Source organism: Erithacus rubecula (genome assembly GCF_903797595.1).
Source record: "Erithacus rubecula genome assembly, chromosome: 5".
NCBI classification, from domain to species: domain Eukaryota; kingdom Metazoa; phylum Chordata; class Aves; order Passeriformes; family Muscicapidae; genus Erithacus; species Erithacus rubecula.
The window spans coordinates 15,189,647-15,211,396 of NC_136687.1; the positions used below are offsets into that span (position 1 = coordinate 15,189,647).

General features: G+C 35.5%; 1 protein-coding gene across 3 annotated transcripts in view; it reads left to right on the forward strand.

The window, feature by feature from the left end:
• SLIT2 (slit guidance ligand 2) overlaps positions 1 to 21,750 on the forward strand; it is a 258,823-nt gene that overhangs the window by 204,846 nt on the left and 32,227 nt on the right. For 2 of the 3 annotated variants that reach the window (XM_079306863.1, XM_079306864.1), the window contains 11 exons: positions 695 to 838; positions 1,945 to 2,111; positions 2,879 to 3,011; positions 7,818 to 7,886; positions 9,809 to 9,880; positions 10,103 to 10,174; positions 11,944 to 12,015; positions 14,515 to 14,678; positions 19,777 to 19,901; positions 20,037 to 20,134; positions 21,568 to 21,707. In XM_079306863.1, coding sequence (XP_079162989.1) covers positions 695 to 838; positions 1,945 to 2,111; positions 2,879 to 3,011; positions 7,818 to 7,886; positions 9,809 to 9,880; positions 10,103 to 10,174; positions 11,944 to 12,015; positions 14,515 to 14,678; positions 19,777 to 19,901; positions 20,037 to 20,134; positions 21,568 to 21,707 — 1,256 coding nt within the window. The remainder of the gene's footprint in view (positions 1 to 694; positions 839 to 1,944; positions 2,112 to 2,878; positions 3,012 to 7,817; positions 7,887 to 9,808; positions 9,881 to 10,102; positions 10,175 to 11,943; positions 12,016 to 14,514; positions 14,679 to 19,776; positions 19,902 to 20,036; positions 20,135 to 21,567; positions 21,708 to 21,750) is intronic. The other variant, XM_079306865.1, reaches the window with a different exon arrangement.

The window sequence follows — 21,750 nt, forward strand, 5'->3', positions numbered from 1 at the left end:
ATACAATCTACAGCATCTTGGCCTTCTTCAGAGAGCTTGTCCTTCAGATCTGCAGACCAGAGCCAAGATTAAATGGTCTTTGGGGTTTCAGCTCTCCATAGACATTAGGTATTTTAAATAAATCACATCTGCAAATTCTAACCTTGCAGTTAAATCAGCTGAAATTGTTTAAAGCAGCAAGTCCTAGACAAGAGCACAGAGGAAAATTACCATCTTTTGGTGGACAGAGAGGAGAACAACAGACTTCAAAGCTCTCAAGTTTTATAGAAATTTGAGAGATTTCAGAGTAGCTTGGAATTCTGAAATTTATACTGTCTTAGAGACATGCTGAGGAGGAATGCTGTTTTCTTTTGAATGCAGTAGAAGTGGTTTCTAGAATTTGTCCTAAGAAAAATGAAATAAAAGGGACCTCAAGAGGAGGAAAGCTGGTAGAAGCCTCTGCTCTATGTAAATAGCAGTTTTGGAGTCATCAGCCTTGAAAACATGAAGAGAAGGCTGCTGTGTTTCTCTGATTTCAGGAATTTCAATCAGTTTCATTTCTCGTCAATTAAAAGTTCATAATTACTGCTTCTGGTATTGAAAGAAAAATAAATAAAAAATAAAAAACCCAAACACTTAGGGGAAACTGGAGCAGCCTGTTCAGCACTGGTCCCTGCCCAGTCTGAGCTGAAAAATGTTGGCCCTTCTTTCTCAGGATGCTGAGGAGCAACAGGGTGAGCTGTGTGGGCAATGACAGCTTCACGGGGCTGAGCTCTGTGCGCCTGCTCTCGCTGTATGACAACCAGATCAGCACGGTGGCACCCGGCTCCTTCGACACGCTGCACTCCCTCTCCACCCTGTAAGTCACCTCACCTGCTGCCACCACCCTGGGGGGCATTTCCCTCCGTATTCCATGTCTGATTTCACTGCACTTAGTACGGGAATAAAAGGGTTTCATAGAAGCCGTTTTGAGGAATCTTGTTTTCTGGACCATCTTGGGCACATGGAGAGTAAGTGTTCATGGTGCCCTTTGATACAGTGTTAGACTGGTTTCCAGAAGTTTCTGAGAAGGCAGGAAAAACATCCTGTTCACTTCCCTCATGGAAGCCCACCAGGGTAGAAAGCCACATTTTGGGTATGCAGCACACAATCACTGGTTAGATTACCATGTTGTCTATTCTTCAGCCCTGTGCCACCCAATTACTAGCTTAAATTTCCTTGGCCTGCTGATAATTTTAATTCATATGTGTTTTTTAAAGAAGCTTCAGTCTCATTTTCTATAAAAAGAAGCATCCTTTTTAAAATTTTAATGTGATGTAATTTAAGGGAAGTGAAAACAGTAAGCAAAGCTGCCACTCAGTTTCATGAAGATGTTCTGGTTGTAGGTAACATAATTCAGGAAAATACTTAATCCCCCTTTTACATGAAAAGTGACATTTTGCACCCAGTTACTAATTTTGCATATTAAGGATGACATGTTTATAAATAATGGAATTGTCAATATGTTTGTGCTGAAATAAGGAGATGCCAAAAGTACTGAGGCTTTTAGAAGTAAATTCATTTTTGTAACTGGCATGTAATCAGCTTAGCTGTCACTTCAGATGGGAAACTTATTCTCTGGAGCAAATAAAAGATGGAAATCTTGAGATGATAAATTAATGGAATACCTGTTGCCAGGTTAAAGCTAATAATGTAAAGTAATAAGCATCCATCTCTATATGAAATTAGTGCATTATTGGTGCAGAGTGGCTTGACATGAATTCAGGTCTTTGACAGTTTAAAATTATTTCTAAACAAGTTATATCAAGATTCACCACACAGAGGATAAATTACACCTTTCACCTATGGTTTACACACAGTATTGTTTGAAAAACAGTGTTTAAGGTATGCTGTTTTGAAAATAGAAACAGAATCCTTAGGATGCAAGGATGGTGTCATCTGAGATAAACTTTCCTGTGGTTCCAGAAACCTCTTGGCCAATCCCTTCAACTGCAATTGCCACCTTGCCTGGCTTGGAGACTGGCTAAGGAAGAAACGCATCGTGACGGGGAACCCTCGCTGCCAAAAACCCTACTTCCTCAAAGAGATTCCTATCCAGGATGTGGCAATTCAGGATTTTACATGTGATGATGGTAATTAATATTTGAACCTTTTACAATTTCAGCTTTCATGTAGATAGCTGCATGACTCCCACAAATCCCAAATTACTGCACTTTAAAGGCCTTCACGCTCATTTTCTATGACATTCTAAAATTTTTCCAACTGTTTTTGGATGATCAACATGCATGGGCTCTTGCATATATGCCTTCAAAAATTTTTCTTGCCTCTCTTCAGTACTGTAATTAATAATTTAGAAATATTATTTTAAAAATGATCAAATGTTATGGTACAGATGAGAATATTTTCAAACACTGATGCTTGAATCAAGCATCCTTTCAGGTTACTTGATCAAAGAACATGGCATGTTATAGTTTGTTGCTCCATTAACTCCTAATTAAAAGAAATGCTGCTATCTTGCACCTCTCACACATACTTCCATTTACTGCATTATTGGTTTGTCAATTTTCAAGGCTGCATCTTTTCTCCAAAGAGATTGTTTTTATTACTTTTTGAAGTTTATTGTCTTTCATTTCAGGATTTATTCTTTCTTTAATGATTTTTTTTTCCATAGAACAGCATTCTTACATAGTACAACAGCATTGTACTAAGTAAAGCATCACCTGAAATGTAAATTCTTGGAGTGATGGTTTACATAGCTGATGTAATTTTTTCCCTACCTTGAGATATTATAATTCAGAAGTATCACATTGGCTTGAAGAAAATTCAGGTGGGCTATTATTGATAATACTGAAGAGACATTTATTAGCAACCTTAGCATCTGTTTGTTTTTATTAACCAGGAAATGATGACAATAGCTGCTCTCCCCTGGCCCGCTGCCCTGCAGAATGTACTTGTCTGGACACAGTAGTTCGCTGCAGCAACAAAGGTCTGAAAGCTTTGCCTAAAGGCATCCCTAAAGATGTGACTGAACTGTAAGTGGCATGCTTTTTCCCCTTTTATGAAAAATAATGTCAGATTTTTATTGTCAGGGTCAAGATTGAGGGGAAAAGGAAATGAAGAATTGGATTTATTAGAAGAGTTGAGATTTATTTATCCACTGCTTTATAAAGACTTTCACATTATCTTGAGAAAGTGGAGGTTAAGTTTGAATTAGCAATGCTTTGTAAATCCCAAACCAGTCTTAATAACTATCTGTTACTTAATAGCTTTAAAAATATATGAATACAAAATTGTAATCACTCTCAGATTTTGTATCCCCAGCACTGAACCAATGTATAACTGTGTGGATATCGTGTTACAATGGGTTAAATGAAGGGCAACTGAATCTGATTAATCTCTGGTCACTGGTTAGAAAGGAATGCTTCTTCAATTACACAAAAAAGCAAAAAGAAAATAATAACATGAATGTGTTTTCATAATGAACATGTTTTTTATACCTCTAAATCAATACTTTTCACTTCTAAATCAAGCACTTCAGTCATCTAAATCAATGGTCTTCATCTGTGTCAAGGTGTTAAAAACACCTGTACAATGGCTGTATGATAAAAAGGAAAGCTGCTCTCCTGGATTTGTTGCATTTTAATAAGAGAGTCCTGTGAGTACAGTGGCATCTGGTGTCTGTCTTGACCACAATGGTCATAAAGCAGTCGAGTTCAAAATCTCTGTTGACAGGAGGAAAAGCTTCAGCAGAACTTCAGCTCAGGATATGAGGGAGAGCAGACTTCAGGCTGCTCAGGGAACTCGTAAGGTCTCCATGGGAGATGTTTTGGAAGGTGCTGAGGTGCATCAGTGCTGGTCACTTTTTAAGTGCCACCTGTTAAGAACTAAAAAGCAAGCAGTTTGAAAATATCAGAAGCCGAGCAGGTGAGGCAGAAGGACAGCTTGGCTAATTAGGGATCTTCTGAAGCTAAGGCAAAAATGAGAAGTAAATATCCAGTGGAAACAAGGTTGGGTGACATGGGAGGAATACAGAGGTGTTGCTTGTCACTGTAGGAAGAAAATTGGCCCAATTAGAGTTGAAGCTGGCTAATAGTGCTGGAGACAATAGAAAGAGCTTTTTAAAATATCTCAATAGCAAAAGGCAACTGACAAATAACACTGGTCCATTTTAACATGGATATGGTCACCTCACAAACAGGGACATAGAAAAAGCAGAGATGTTTAATGCTTACTTCACTTCAGTCTTCAACACCAGTGATTGGCCCCGAGGGTCCCAATGCCCTGAGCTGGAGCACCTTGACTGTGAGAATGACTGACTCCCAGCCAACCCCAAACTTGCTCAGGATTTGCTGCTCCTGCTGGCTTTCTCTAAGTCTATGGGGCCTGATGAAAATACAATATACACAAAGAGATGGCTGATGCCATTCCAAGGCCTCTCTCAATGATTTGTCTGTTCTTGGTGATCTGGAGAGATCCCAGTCAACTGGAAGCTGGCAAATGTCCCAATTTTTGAGAAGGGCAAGAGGACTGACCCTGCTAACTATGAACCAGTCACTGCAGTGTGTGGTAAAATTCTGGTAAAGAAAGGTTCTTTTTCAGAGGGTGGTCAGACACCGGAGCAGGCTCCCCAGTGCAATGGTCACAAGGCTCTCACTATGACTTTTGGGGCTTTCCTGAGCAGGGGCAAGAATTGGACTCTGTCCTGGGGTGCATTGGGAAAAGTGTAACCAGAAGGTCAAAGGAAGTGGTTCTCCCTCCAGTGTTTAACCCTTGTGAGGCCACTTCTGGAGTATTGTGTTCAATTCTGGTCTCCACAGCTCAAGATAGACAAGAATTTATTGGAGAGGATCCAGTGGAGGCAAAAAAGGTGATTAGAGGCTGAGAATATCTCCTATGAGGAAGCACTGTGGGAGCTGGGCCTGGTTAGTCTGGAGAAGACTGAGAGGGGATCCCATCCATGCATACAAATATCCCAAAAGCTGGTGTCAACAGGATGGTGCCAGACTCTTTTCCATGGTTTCCAGCACCAGGACAAGGAGCAATGGCCATAAACTAAAACACAAGAAGCTGCACCTCAGCATGAGGAAGAGCTTCTTTACAGTGAGGGTGTCAGAGCACTGGAAAAGGCTGCACAGAGAAGTCACAGAGTCTCCCTCTCTGGAGACATTCCAAACCCACCTGGATGAGTCCCTGTGTCACCTGCTTTAGGTGACTCTGCCTTGGCAGGGGTTGGACTGGATGATCTCCAGAGGTTCCTTGCCATCCTAATGATTCTGTGATCCTTCCAACTCAGGATGTTCTATGATGCAGAGATTGATAGTTTTGTGATGTTGAAGAAAGAGTGGTTTTGATAGAATGTCTTCCTTTTCACACAGTTTTATAAAATTGGGCAAATTTATCAATCTTCTGAAAGATTTTTATATGAGAAAAATTGTTAAGATTGCATTTTATGAAATATATGATTTGAATATGCAGGTGGATAATTACACAGATATAAAAAAAGAGCTTGCTACCTCATGTGTTGTTTGAAGGTACTAACTGAATAAGCTACTCATAAGACTATACAAGCATTATGAAAGGGAAAAAAATTAACATAAAAATTAAGATATTTGTTTGTTTTGATTCTCGATCAGATAGGTCACAATATTGAAAGAAATAGAAATTATTTACAGGAAAAAAATGTTGGTTTGTGTTACATATAGAAAGTATTTAATAATGCTTCATAATGGCTGGTTAATGTAGTGCTTTTCCAGAAAACATCATAACTACATTTTATAAGTAACTAAAAATTTTAGTGTTTTACTGTTTGGTATTATATAGAAGATTCTGAGATGTCCACCTTTAGTCTGGTGCTTAATAGCATCTAAAATTCTTTAGCCATTGATAAATTGAAGTCATTAAGACCTTAAATCAGCACACAGGTATATACACCTATAACTTCATTAAGTTTTGAGTTTGATGTTTTAGGTTTTTTTCCTCAAATAGAAGAAGATTGTCTTGAATATAGTATGTTATAAATAGAACTTGGCAATATAAGGTCATCAATTCAATGTAAAATAAACAGCTGAAGAGAGATACTTTTGGAATTGCAAATGTGTGACTGAAAATTCATTTGTGTACAATTTTGGATGCTTTAGTGTTTAAGCATGCAACTTAGCACATTTTTCAAAAGAATAGTGGAAATGGTTCCTGTTAACATTGCATACTGATTGATTCTTCTCAGATATTAGCATGCATGGCTCTTCTAAGATGTACTCTTCGTGTGTTTATAAAATACCTTAATAGTTGCTTCATTTGAACAAGGAGGAATTTTTATCAGGCAAGTAGATATTTGTAGTACTTCAGTTCTAATGAAGCTTAACATAATAGTATAACCTAATGTATCTTTTGATAAAAGAATTTCTTTAGAATACTTCTTCAAAAATTTTAAAAGTTGATTTTTTAAAAAATAATTTATTAAATGACCCCATACTCTATTCACCACCATGAACATAGTGAAAGTATAAAGCTTGTTGAGACACATTTAGGATTTGGCAAGCAGCCCTAGAAAGTCATAGTCCAAAGGAAAAAGGAAAAAAAAAAAAAAAAAAAAAGAAGAAAGACATCCTTTTGATTAGATGTAGATAGTTGTTTTTGAAGTTTAGCTTTGTTTCAGCTCATCCATTTAGTCAAGACTAAAGTTTCCAAAGATGCTACAGCATACATAAAGACATTAAGCACAAAATAAAACTAAAAATGTCTCTATCAAAGACTGCTCTTAGCTCAAACATGTTTCAGTATTTGGTGGATGGCAAAAATATCTTCTTTGTAAAGGGATAATGACGGTGTAGTTTCCACTTGAGTTCCAGGAAACATAAGTAATAACACCATCAGCAAAGTCATTTTCCCAGCTGAGAAACTAAAGACCTCTAATTTTCTTGCCACTATCTGCTTCATTTCAAACCATCAGGTAAATCCAGCACTTCTTATAATCGCTGCACTGCTTGCCCTGCTTACATGAAGAGCCCTCCACTTGTGCTTTTTTATGTGTAATGCTCTCTGGAAGCTTTTAGGTGAGGCTTGTTGCCTTCCTCTGCCTGTAGCATGAGTGCTGATACAGTTTGATAGTTCTGTACCCATTAACTCCAAGGATAAGAAAGTCTCTTATTGAGAATTATGAGCATGGAAGAAGAGGGAGCAATATCATACAGGAGCTATGTGAACCTATGGAGAGGAGAAAAAAAAGCAACTTTTCTAGTGAAGGGTGATTGATTGCTATCTTCAGTCACTACAACATTTCACAGGAATAGGAATGTAGCATGGTATACTGATGTATATGATGAAATGTACAGGGATAAATTAAGGAAGGTGACCTGAACCACAAGTATGACAAATGAATTTGCTGCTAGAGCTAAAACCAGACCTTGCTGTTTGTAGGGTAAAGGACTAGCTCTGCAATGCCAGTCTGTTTCATTTTTGTGATAGCTAAAAACCCACACTTAAAGTGATTTGCAGAAGTCAGATTTACTTTTCCTCTGTAGGTGTGTGGGAAATGGAGATGATAAAGACCTCATTTTGCAGAGTTGTTATGAAATAATACAAACTATAATGCAAGGGATGGTTTTTATTAGGTTATTTCATAAGATGTATTATATATGATACAGTAGCATTTGGATCTTAGGCTACAAATCCTCAGTTATATCTCTAAAAACCAAAATTTGTAAGCAAGTTTTCATATAAAAGGAATAGTATGCATTCATTTGCTATTAAATTTACTGTTGGATTCTGAGATTAGTGGATGAAGATGTTCCTATTTTGGTGAAATACATAATGCTATTTATTTTATTTTTCTCGTTTAGTTATTTGGATGGAAATCAGTTTACCCTTGTTCCAAAAGAGCTTTCCAACTACAAGCATTTGACACTCATGTAAGTAGTTTTAAAGCAACATTCTCTACTGGAAATTGAAGTAAAACAAAATACTTTACTCAATTATACCTGAATTTATTTATAAGAAAAAGTCTCTAAAATGTATCATATCTTCCAACAAAAGCCCAACCATATTTGATAACTGAGGATATTTTATTCTACTTATCACATCTTACATATAATATATTCAGTCACATATTATGAGGATGGGTATTTTATTCCAGTGATTACATCACAAAATAACAAAGCAAAAATTATAATTGACCTCAAAAGAGACATAATATCTTATGAAGTCAGGGTAATTGTTTCTCCCACAGTATATGGTTTTCATGACCCAAGGAGAGAGCTTGCCTAAAATTCCTGGCTGTCAACTCTATTGCTGACTCACTGTGTGATTTCAGGCAAAACACTAGTTGCTGTAAAATTTATTACCTCGACCTCATGGATGGTTTGAATATTATTTCTGTACCTTTTAAGTGAACAGTGAGAATAAAGAAAGACTGTAGATCTAAATGCCTATAATTCCAGCTGTAATTCCATGGTCTTTGTTAGGACTATAAAAATTTATACCAGCTGAGGCTGAATTGTGTTACATTCTCAAAGCAGTTTGTGGTTTCATTATAATCAGAATGAAAAGTGAAGGGGAGTAACAGAATCCATTAAATTTTGTTTTTCACTGGGTTTAGAGCAATTCAAAAACAAGAACTTGATTTCCTTTATTTACCTCATGTTAGAAAAAGGAAGTCACAGTCAGAAATTTTTTTAAAACCAAAACTTTTTGTATTTTTCAAATAATATAATGAAAAAAACTCTTCCAATATTTTCAAGTCTATCTTGTGTAGAACTTGTAGGAAATCTTTGTAAATAGTTTAGGGAAGTTACGAATAGATGAATGGTAAATAGAATGCAAATGAGTATTAACAGTCTCCATTTATGAGACCTGCAGGGCACATTATTTTAAATTCTTCTGTAGGTTTACTCATACTGCTGTTCTGTAGTTGAGAATGTTCTTCAGCTGTTTTTGAAAAAGAAACCACTGTGCACAGTCCTGTGGTCAAAGAAAGAAGTAAATACAAGTCTCCAGAGTCACAGATTAATGAAGAAAGTAGTTTATCTTTCTCTTTTGAATGTATTTCTCTGTTACACTTGCCTAATGTGTTGATTATAAGTGAGTCATCTTACATGCTTTCATGAAAATTTCAAGTGGGAAAATATGTATATTGCATAGCTATTCAACAGTGCTCTTAAGTTAATATATCAAGGTTCCCTCAGAAACAAAGGCAGTATTTCACCACAAAATAAATGAAACAATACTGAAATAGTCAACATAAAATAAAAAGTAAAACACAATATGGGAATAAAGAATAGACAGTATTCACATTTAATGCAGCCACCAGCATACCACTACAGCTTCCATCATGATTATGTTTAAGATTTTATTCATTAGAATTTTGAACAAATAAGACATTAAGGCTTTTTCTGTACATCTAAGTTCTTTATAATATTAGTTCTGGGCTTTGATGTCTTCATCATGTAAGTGTTAAGTAGAGTATTAAATGATATTTACTTAGGTGTCATGACTGGAATGATTTTCACTTCAAAACATTACTTTCATTTTTGTGCTTGAGTTCATGAAGGATTGCATTATTAACTTGGTAGCATGATGAACATTGCTATTGTATTAGATTGCACTGTGCTGCTTTTTCATCTGTGTTGAAATGAGAATGCTTTTTATTGATCAAGCTAAACATTTGCTGGGCTTGTATATGGCATGTGAAAATAAAAGCAGGTGCTGCTTTAAATAATTATATCAATGATAATACTACTTCTACTAATGAAAATGTGTCTTGTCAGTTTCACTTACAGTGTTTTGGGTCTGGGGCAGTCATTTTAAGGTCTGAATTTCTGAATTTATTTTTTAGAGATTTAAGTAACAACAGAATCAGCACTCTTTCTAATCAGAGCTTCAGCAACATGACTCAGCTGCTCACCCTGTAAGTTTAAACATGTAACAGTGACTCTTTGGAAGCATTACAGTGGGGTTTTTGTCTTGGAAACAAAGGGCATGTAGTTGATATTAAAACTTGCTTGGTTTGGAGGCTGTAAAATAACTTTTTTTCTAACTAGCTATGTGTGCAAAAGCTGATTTTGGTCATGCTCTGCATAGTTTTCTGAGTAACTGATACACTTGCTGACAGCATTTTATGTATTTTCAGAATTCTTAGTTACAACCGCCTAAGATGCATTCCTGCACGGACTTTTGATGGGTTGAAATCACTTAGGTTGTTGTAAGTATTATTTTTTAATCATTGCTATTTTCCATAATTTTATTTGCGTACAGAAGATAGCAGAATCATAGGAAGTTAGCAGATTTTGAAACTGTTCAAATATTTCAGAAGTGATAATTATGTGGCCTTAAAAATCTAAGACATGCAATTTTTACTTTTCTGATTTTTAATTCCAGCTGCATTGTTTTTGTGTTATGTTCTTCCTTGTTATAAGCATTAAAGTCTAGAAAAAATGCCATATGCATAAATTCCTTCAGTATAAATAAGGGGGTTTGCAGGTCAATTTTGAATATTTTTATAGTTTTGTTTCCTTGTTTCATTTAATGTGGGAGTATTTCCAAAACCATGGCATCATGATTAAGTATTGAAAATCAATAGCTTTATTTTTTGGTTGCAAGAAAACTTTCCATTTTGCCACTAGGAAAAATGTGGAACACAAAAATGGACAAAGTAAAATAGAGAACAGTCAGTCTCATTTACAGCTTCAGTTTATCATTAAGAAAAAAGCCTGCAAAGATTCCAACCATTTAAATACTTGGTTGGATTAAATACCTAAAGCATGGCATTATTTAAGTGTGTTTTCCAAACTTCAGTTAGTCAGTATAAATATGGATAATTTCAAGAGCCATAATTCTATATGTGTTAGATATTCATGTAACTGAATGAGTTTGTAGAAAAGGAGAGATACTTTTCACAGAATCACAGAATGAGTTGAGTTGAAAGGAATCCATAAGGATCACTGGGTCCAATTCCTGGCCCTGCACAGCACCATCCCCAAGAGTCACAACCTGTTCCTGAGAGCATTGTCCAAACACTTCCTGAGCTCTGTCAGGTTTGGTGTTCTGACCACTGGCCTGGGGAGCCTGTGCCAGTGCCCAGCCACCCTCTGGGTGAGGAATTTTTTCCTAATATCCAACCCAAACCTCCCCTAGCTCAGCTTCAGGCCAGTCCCTCAGGTCCTGTCACTGCCACCACAGAGCAGAGATCAGTGCCTGCCCCTCCTCTCCCCCCCATGAGGAAGCTGTGACTGCAGTGAGGTCTCCCCTCAATCTCCTTTTCCCCAGGAAGAGCTGCTGGCTCATGTTCAACTTCCCACTGACCAGACCCCCAGATCCCTTTCCTGGCACTGCTTTCCAGCACCTCATTCCCCAATCTGAACCTACATCCAGGACTGCCCCATCCCAGGTGCAGAATGCAGCACCTGCCCTTGTTGAACTTCATATGGCTGATAAAACCAGCAGGTTTTCTACAGAAGAAATATCACTAATCCCAGTAGTGATACTTAATGAAGTCTTTCATTTTCTACCTCTACTATCAAATTTGGACAAAAATGTTAATACTTATATTAATAGTCAATGTCTGTATGTTCTATGAATCCATGAAAGATTAAAATGAGCATATGAACATAATTAATGCAAATTTCAGGGAGCTGCTGAAAGAATCAGAAACTCTTCTATCTGCTATCTCGAAATCTAATCATGACTTTGCGTAACTGTGCCTACTTTTATCAACTTTCATTTTTGAATTTTAAAATTATGACAGTATTTGTATTTCTTATGAAAACCCAGGATGCAAAAGATCAAATTACTAGTAGGCTGCCAGGTAGATCTTAAAAAAAAAATGAAACCACGAACAGGTAGAAACACTGAGGAACTGGAAGAAAAAAATAGGTGAAAAGCTGAAAACTGTTGAAAGAAGATTAATTTTGCCAAGTTAACCTAATGATATTTTTTATGCATTGATATTATTGTGTTTCTTTTCTCTCTAAGGTCTTTACATGGCAATGATATTTCTGTTGTTCCTGAAGGAGCCTTTAATGATCTTTCAGCGCTATCACACCTGTGAGTATTCAGCTGTTATACTGAGGTTTTTTTTGGCGGGTGTTTTTGTTGGGATTTTTTTGTTTGTTTATTTGTTTTTTTATTATGCTTAGCCAATTTTATATAGCCAAACAAAGACATAATGCAAAGAAGTTCTCTGGAAGATGCTTGTGCTTGTGTAGAGACTGGGGACTGGCTGGAGCGCTGGCAGCAGCTCAACAAAAAAGTCATAGTCCTTCTGCTTGGGCTGCAAGTTGAACTTGTCTGCCCTGTGTCCTTATGGCAATGAAGGCCAAAGAAACTCTGGGCTAAATTTGAAAGTGAGCAGCCTGGGGATTGAGGATAGTGATCACTTCTTCTGCTTGGCCCTCCAGAGCCACCTCTGGAATATGTGTCCAGTTTCTCCAGTACAAAGCAGATGTTTATGCAAATACAGCGTAGGGGCAAGTAGGGTTTGGAGGTGGCAAATTGTATGAGCTGCAAGGAGAAGCTGCAGGAACTGGGCTTATCCAGCCTGAAGAAAGGAGATCCAAGGAGAGACCCAAAGTTCTTTAGTCTCTAAGGATTACAGCAATGATGGAGACTCAGGGGTGCACAGTGAAGAATCAGAGTAAAGTATCAAAACCTGCAAGTAGGGAAATTTGATTTAATATCATGAAAAATTCTTTACTGTGAGGATGATTCAGCCAGGTTGCCCAAAGAAGCAGGATAATTTCCATCCCTGGGGTTTTTCAGAGCTCAGTTGGAAACAGCCCTGAGCAACCCTGACTGCCAGGTAGCCCTGCTTTGTGCAGGAGGTGAGAATAGACGAAAATTAATTTATGATTCTGTGTCAGTGGCTTGTTGACACTAAACCCATCACATCTGATTTCAGAACATAATTTGAGGTAATAGTTTTTCAGTTTTCAGTTTTTCGTTGGAAGCCTAAATTAGAACAAGCTACCTTCTGCAAACCTCATGGTGTTTATGGATAGTTAAGACTTTGAGGGAGTATGTTGACTGGTGCCTTTAGGTATATCTGGGGGTTTAAGTTTCTAAACAGCAGCAGTTGTTAAAAATTTAATTATCTGTTTCTTATTTAGTATTGGACATTTACATTTAGCTCCCAGAAATTCCATGCTGATTAGGCTTTCAGTTATTGATAATTCATTCAAATTCTACCAATAAACTAATTTATCTGCATGAAAAATCAGTCAAACTTGGATAAATTTGGTTGTTGCTGGTACTTTTTCATAATGGATATCAGTTATCCTTATTAGTATTGTGATTTTAGCAGAACAGTTGTGTTAGTTGAGGCTGACATCCACTTTGCAAATACATAATGGACAAATTCTAGGTGTTTCTCCTTGCATGGGAAGTTCCCTTGTCACTAATATCCTTTTTTTACTGCTCTGACTTAAGCCTGACTAAAAAAAAATATGTATATTTTCTTGAGTACAGCTTGAATCTATTAAAAAGTTAATATGAGAGGGCTTTCTGCTCAGTGGGGCAGAAAAGAGTGTTTCAGCCCTGGTAGTTCCTACTGCTTTTGCTTGCCAAAGATTTTCTTGTATCTCTGGAAGAACCACTGATTCAAAGCTGTGGAATGTATTGACACATCTGGAGAAGGAGGGTGTTCTAATACATCCACTCAATAGTGTTTGCACATGTTGGGATTATCTGTTGAAAGTTCCATGATTACTCTATTTCTTAAAAGGAACATGAGTATATCTTTACAGAATAACACAAGACTTCAATCCTCCGAATTAACTACACAGTATCTCATTGTTTTCAGAGTTTTAAGAGTATTTATAGTTTCTATAAGAGAAAATAAACACTTAAAAAGCTGTTACAGAAATTAATCCTGAAAATCTCTAGCTGAAATTATTTTTTAATTAAAAAAAAGTCACAAGGATCATAATTTCAAGAAATGGATTTGCTTTCATAATGAAGCAATTCTTACGTAACTACCACAAAGCCAGGATAATGTAGTTTTATTTACTTATGCAGCAGAGAACTCTTACAGAAATCTGCACATAGTTGTGAGTTCAGTGAGACAGCTCCAAAGAGGAAATAATTAAATCCAATTTGGAAGTTTAGAAACAGATGGTTTGTACCAGCTTGGGAGCCATAAAATGAAAAGGAGAAATATCAGAGAAGAGCTCTGTGGAATTGTCTTGACTGCTTTGGAAGAAATACTTTATTCTTGTTATCTTGTTGAATTGGCCAGTGTCAGTTTAACTCTGTTGATCTGCCCCATTACAAACCAGCAGTGCAACAGAACTAATTGGTATTAACTCACCAAAATTCACACATAATGCTGCTAAGAATATTTAGATTTCTGGATTATGTTTCTACTAAAATTATCACTTCCTGATCTAGAACCCAAATGCAGACACTTAGTGTTGTAACAGGCATTTTGGTGGTGGGGAGAGCAAGTTTGCATTTTGAATGGTTTTTGCCAACCTATTTTCTGGCTTCTTTTTTGAAAAACAGCCATTTAAAAATTGATGCATTTTTTTATTTGTCTTTTTTCCACAGGGCTATTGGAGCAAATCCTCTTTATTGTGATTGCAATATGCAGTGGCTGTCTGACTGGGTAAAATCAGAATACAAAGAACCTGGTATTGCACGTTGTGCTGGTCCTGGAGAAATGGCAGATAAACTGCTTCTCACAACTCCTTCTAAGAAATTTACTTGCCAAGGTAATCTTGTTGTATTTTTTCTCTTTGAAGTGTCAATATTTGATTTTTAAAATAGTTGAGCTGTGAATTAAGAGTCTTTTGTACTCAAAATACATTTATTACAGCATCTGAACTCAGCCTTGTCATTATTACTCATACTTAAGGATATAGCTATTGGTTCCATTCAGGAAATGTATTTATTTTAAAGATTTTAATTCCTATATTTTTTAAAATAAATAGAGAAATAAGTCTTTGGGCTTGCAGTACAGTATTCTTCATGATGGATATAGTACATCAAAGTACAGGATGTACACAGGTACTTTTTACTACCTCAGTCATGAATAGAGTTTAAACATCTACACTTCCCTCAGCATTTTTCCTTCAAGCTGTTCACCATAACAGCTCTAAATACATTTGTAATCATTGCAGCCTGCAATTAAATGTATAATATGCCTCTGATATTTCAGAAGAAAGCATGAACCAAATCAAAAACAGACCAAGAAGAAGGTAGATAAAGGAACGTGATAACCACTATAGAGATCTCAATCTAAAATGTTAAATGGGCAGGTGTCTCAGGGTATTGAGCTCCATGTTGGTACCAGTGTTGCTGGCATTTCTATCACAACTTATATTATTGTTTGTTAATTCCTAGGTTCTTTTTCTGCACTGTACTGTTACTTTTTAGAAAAATACTCTTTTACTTACATGAAGTGAGAGCTTGGTTTGTTTACTGTTTAATCTTTCTCTACTCCACTGATTTATCTCTTCTTAAATATTTTGAAAACGCAGAAGCTTCTACTATAGCTTCATTTTTCATGGTCCTGATTTAAAAAACATTGAAACTCCAATAAAAAAAAAAAGTGTTCTTATATTTGTAAGCCATTACTAAGTTCATTGCAATTTCTGAGGCATCAGATGAATATGATCTTTAGTCTTGCAGAAGTAATTTATTCTCAGTATCTAGGTAATCTCCAAGCTATTTTGACTTACTCATCTTTTAGTGTATCTTCAAAGGTGAGCTTTTTCCCTTTGTCATTTTGTTCTTAAAAAAGCAAAGCAGTGGGGCAGAGTTTGTCTTGTCCAAAGTTGTTCTTTGCTGCATGTTTAATCTATTCAGTCTTTTCTCTTTAGACTTCCTGTCAAGAAACTTTTTTTCTTTGTATGTAAATACCACTGGGTACCATCTTGTAACTTGTGATGCCAGTGAAATTTTTTTCCCTCTGAATCCTTCTTGACATTTTTCAGCAGTACATCTCTGAGATCATGCCAGTGTTCATTGCATATGTCACTCAATTGTTGCAAAGTCTCTTAGCCTCATTTTAAATAGGACCTTTGCTGGCCAATCTGATCATTTTCTTTAGCAGCATCCACTGAACAGTATTGCAGATATGCTTTTATTGCATGCTGTCATAGGGATACAAGTCAAAGAATATTTGCATGGACATGAGGAACCTGTTCAGTTATTTCCCAGCTTTGTCACTTTTGCAAACAGCATCCCTTCTGCCTACATTGTTACATTTCTGTCAGATAATCCAGAAATTATATTGTACTCCCTCTTGCCCATCAGAAAAGATCCTTTATAGTATTATGCAGGGCAAGAACTGTGTATTTGTTTCACTTCCAAGAGTGGAGATCTGGTATTCTGGACACCTTTGCAAGAAAATAATTTTCCTGCCACTGTCCTATGAAGATGCTTTTAATTACAGATTGCAAATCAGCAGTTTTTCCATAACATGATGGCCCTGTAAGACATTTTGAGTCTGTTGTTCAAAGATACATAATTTTATCTTTTACTTAAAACTGAACTGCTGAGTAATGGAAATTAGGAAAATGTGTGTTCCTATTAGAACAAAAATTTTTGCCTATGAATAAAAGGGCTGTTTTCAAAATATATGTTGATGGTCTGCTACTCTATATGTATTTACAGGAAAAGAGTAATTCCCTCTTACCATTATCCATGGATTCAATTGATAGTGAATTGAGTGCTTGAATTTTACCTACATAATGAATAGTTTGCAGTGAAAATGGCATTTTACAATGAAGTCTCATCTCAGTTGTAAAGCTCCATAAAATCACTTTACCTTACTCTAATTTTATTAATTCTTTGCTGCAGGAATCATCCATTAATTTTTTCTTCTTCCAGTTATTTTTCAACATTTGTGGGTGGGTTTTTTCTTTCTTTTGTTTAATATGGCCTCTAACAGCTTCTCAATCTTTTACCTCTTTACCACCCATGCCCTGCTTCTAGAGATTCCAGGGCCTTGTGGTTTTCTGATACCAGGTAAGGTTATAAGTAGATCTGGAATGGGTGATCTGCTTAAGAACAAACCTTCTGACCTTCCTTCTGTGTACCTCAAGCAGACTTCTTTCCTAAGACACGCATGTGTACTGTTTGTTGTCCCCTGTGATGAATTTACAGATGATTATTCATTATAGATCATTTAGTATATTGTATGAACAGGTTTGGTTTTTTTTATTTCAAAAGTCTGGGTTCAAAAGTCTGGGTTCAAAAGTCTGAGTTTTCTAACTGAAATTATTACTGCCATTGCATTGTACTAAAATTGGTGATTTCATTAGCAGTTTAAATTCTGCTTTAGAGGCCATATGCAAGAAAGGAGTTATAAAATGTCAAAGTTCTTCTTTAGAAGCTGGTTTGAAATGGTTTGCATCATGGTTTTTCTTAAAACAGCTACATGTATATATCTTTGTCAATAAAATATTGTGAAGTTTTTCTCGGTTTACAATTTTTTTTTTTTTTTTTTTTTCCTCAGGGCTTATTCAGGAACATAAATGTTTACAATTTGAAAAACTAAATCAACCAATAGGTTATAAACCAAATTCTTTCTCATATACAAGCCTTTTAACACATGCAAGCAGAAACAATAAAGGAACAGTATAGTGAAAATGAAAACAGGTTCCAAAATTACCTTTGCTTTTTTTTTGGTCTTACAACTGAAGGATGATAAATCAAAATATTCATTTATATTGGATACTACATATATATTAGTTTGAAATGAATAAAATACAAAATCCGATAATGTTGGATTATTTCTCTCTTGTTGAGATTTAGGTTCCCTTTTTCTATCTCTGTTTTGGAAGTGAAATTTAGAATGCTAATCGATTTGGGAACAAAACCTTAGTTACTGAATGTTTTTTAATTTGTGCCAAATAAATAGCATTTTATTGCATGAAAAATTGAAAAGAGAATATAATATTCAGAATAAATGGCAGAAAGGATTGACTCCCAGGCTACAGCTCAGTATTGCAAATTTTTATGTATGTGTCTCTTTCACTTAATTTTTTTTAACAGAACCTCTTTATATACTCAATAAACAGCAATAGTCTAGAGTACAGTCAGGAATTTCTAGATGTTGATTCTGTGATGTTTGTTTCAACTTTTCTACCTCTCCTGTGTGCTGATCTAACATATACTCTGACCAGGTATAGATTTCTCTTTCCAAATAATGTAATGAAGAGAAAAAATAAAAATCATGGTCCATCCAGACTATGGCTTTGGCAATAAGCACCTTATCACATATTACTGTATTCTCCTAGCAAGCTGTGACACAGAAGGATACCAGCAACTGCAGATTAAAAAAAAAAAAAATAACAACAACAAAAATTGAAAGGTCACCCTCTCTTTGTCTGACACTCCCTACTGGATCCTTACAATCATATGGCTTCCCTCCAGGCCAGCTCCTTTACAATTAATGTGGGATTATTTTGCAAAGAAAAATAAAAAAGTTAATCAATCTAAGTTTAAAAGTAGAATAAAGCCCCATATCTAAGCAAAGCCCTTTTAGCTTTGAAAACTCTGCAGTTTGGCTCATTTTGTGTAAAATCTGTTAAAGAGCAATCGGGCATTCATTCCAGTAAGCCCCAGGAATCTGATTTTTTTTTTCCATTTAGAAGAAATCACTGTTTATTCCTTCAGAGGTACAGTTCACCTCTGGGTAACCAAAGGGTTTTTTAATAGGGGAAGTCTGAAATCAGACTGAAGGCAGTATTGTTATCAGCCATAGAGCCAGTGATAGGGATTGTATCTTCATTCTCTTACTAGGCATTTGACAAAGTCACCAGATTTCTTTACAAATATTATGAAAATTAATCATTATTCATACACAGGTTTTCTAGCTTTTAACAAGTAACCAGTGATTTCTTCAGTTGTTTGACAAAAAACAAACAAACAAAAAAAAAAAAAGGTGGTTCCTAGCTTTAAAATTCACTATTCACTATAAAATGGCTATAAAACTGGGAAACTACAGAGAAAAAAAACCCTAGAAAATATTTATATAAGATTTGTGTAAGTCAAAGTTCAGGTCTGGATTCTGAAACAGGATTTTGTCAATTTCCATTTCTGATTTCTTTCATTATTATCATTAATAGAAGAAGCTAGACTGCCAGCATGGATTGCAGTCTTCACTTGCACATAATTTTGAGGTTCAATTTACATGATTTGTGGGCTCAGCTAAAACAGTAATGCACAGAACTGTGGCTGACCCATAAGGAAGAAAGACACAGTATAGAGCTATTTATGGTGAGATTGCTTGGACAATGCAATTTACATTACAGTTTGCAGATGTTCAAGAAATTTACAGGTAATTTTACCATTTCATTTTGCCATCTATGTGATCCTGCAGATAAAAAATATGTTAAAGCAAAAATGCATTTACAGAAGTGTTCTCAGTAACACCATTGTGGGAAGGACTGAAAACTGTGATAGCCCATTTTCTCACTGGCAACTCCTACTCCATAACAAAACAAAAGCTGAAATTGTATTCTTCATTTTGTTGATACAAAGGAAAGGTAATTATCATGGATCAGAGCCATACCTCAGAGAATAGGAATATAGCTTTCAGAGAATAGGAATAGGGTAATCACTTTGGTGTCAGCTTCTTAGCAAAAACTAAAAAGTGATTCTTAAACAAAAAATCCAATCCCATATTTCTTCAGTCATGTCAAAAGAGTGAAGGAGAGTTCAGCATTTCATTAATATAAAAACACCATGAAGTCTAAAATATAACGTCTCCTTTAAAATTTAAAGCAACATGTCAGATAGATCCTACCCCATGTAAATTATTAGTTTCTTGTTTCTGACTATCCAATTTGTATTTTTAAGGGCCTGTGGATGTTAATATTCTTGCAAAGTGTAATCCCTGTTTATCAAATCCATGTAAAAATGATGGAACCTGCAATAATGATCCAGTTGACTTCTACAGATGTACATGCCCATATGGTTTCAAGGTAGGTACTGCATGAAGAGGAAAAAAAGCTCACTGAAATGCAAGCTTATCCTTATATATCTTGAAGTATTCTTTGCCTCCTTTCCACTGATGTCTCTATTTTCTTCTTACATTATAATTGTTGTTCCCTGTGTAGGGTCAAGACTGTGATATTCCCATTCATGCTTGCATTAGTAACCCGTGCCACCATGGTGGAACTTGTCATTTGAAAGAAGGAGAAAAAGATGGTTTCTGGTAGGTTTTTTAATTGTAACAACAGGATGGAAAAATACTGAGATCTTTATGGTAAACTAATGTTGGTGTTAATCTTTAGGTTTTCTGTGATTGCTGGTAACAGCACCACAAAGGCAGATTTTTAGCGCTTTGGAAATTTTCAGAACATGTTGCCATCCTTGGAAAGCTTCTAGAGCTTTGAATCTGTTAAAAACAATAACAAATGACTGTGATTAGCTGAGGCATATCAGGTCAAGACAGCATAGTATTGACTCCATTATGTTAATTAATAGCTAGCTAGATCCCTGCTGAAAAAATCTCATAATTCATCTGTTGTTGTGTGTATTACTTCAACAGACAGCATGTAAATGATAAAATGTAAATCCCAGTGAAACAGAAAATTAATGATTCATTTGAAACTCACTATGCCAGCAGATAAACATGCTGTGAGCATTTTTAATCTTGAGTTATTTAATCACACAGTACAATTACTCCAGATGTACTTCATGAATTATGAAATAAAGTTCTTTAGCATTCTTAGCTGAGATTATTAGTCATTTAATAATCTACACCTCAAGCTTGTTAGAAATGACACTTCAGAAAGATACAATTCATTATCCTGCAATTCGTTATAACATTATTCTTACTTTTAATCCAAATTCTGCCCAAGGATTAAATAGTCTTCTATTAAAAATTAAGTGTATATATCTTAATACTATGCCTTAAGAATTTAAATTGACATAGTCATGCCTAAGAATTTGACCTATTCCATTTATTTGTTTGAACACTACATATTTTGAAAATGAAAGCAATTTCATAGTGAAAGCTTTTGTGAAAGAAATTTAGTGAATGAAATTATAGATAGTGGAAATTACATGAAAATGTATGTGTAGTCATGTTTGAGTGATTTTTACATTTACTATCTGTTTTGATGTATTTGTTTTGCAGACACGTGATTAAAAGCAAAAAATAAATCACTGCTTTGAAGAATTTATGCAGGCTTTTTTTTAATATATATATATGAATGCATGTACATTAAACAGAGTGTTATATTTGGGCATTTAACTGACTGTGGAAAACTACTATTACATACAGACTTATTACTGATTCCACAGTATTTTCCATGTAATTAACCTTAAAAATCTAAAAGGATCATTTTCCATGAGAAATAAAATCTTATGATGTTAAGGAAGAATGCTTTTACTTTTTTAAAAATTATTTAATTTAGCAGGGTCCTTAAACTGAAGGCTAAGATATTCTTTAGAAGCATTTTTCTGTAATTTAAAATAGAAAACATACTTTGGGATTGTTTAATATAAGGGCTTTTACATTATATCAACCATATTCAGTTGTGGAATATTATAATTCTCATGTAATTCTATTAAGTAGAGAACTCCTTGTCTGGACTCCCCACCTAAAATATCCATGAGGTTATTTGGTTTTCTGTATTATAGGTGCACTTGCGCAGATGGATTTGAAGGTGAAAACTGTGAAGTAAATGTTGATGACTGTGAAGACAATGACTGTGAAAACAACTCTACTTGTGTGGATGGAATTAATAACTATACTTGCCTTTGCCCACCTGAATATACAGGTAGGAGTATAAGAGAAAGCACAGGTAATTCAGGAATTCCTAG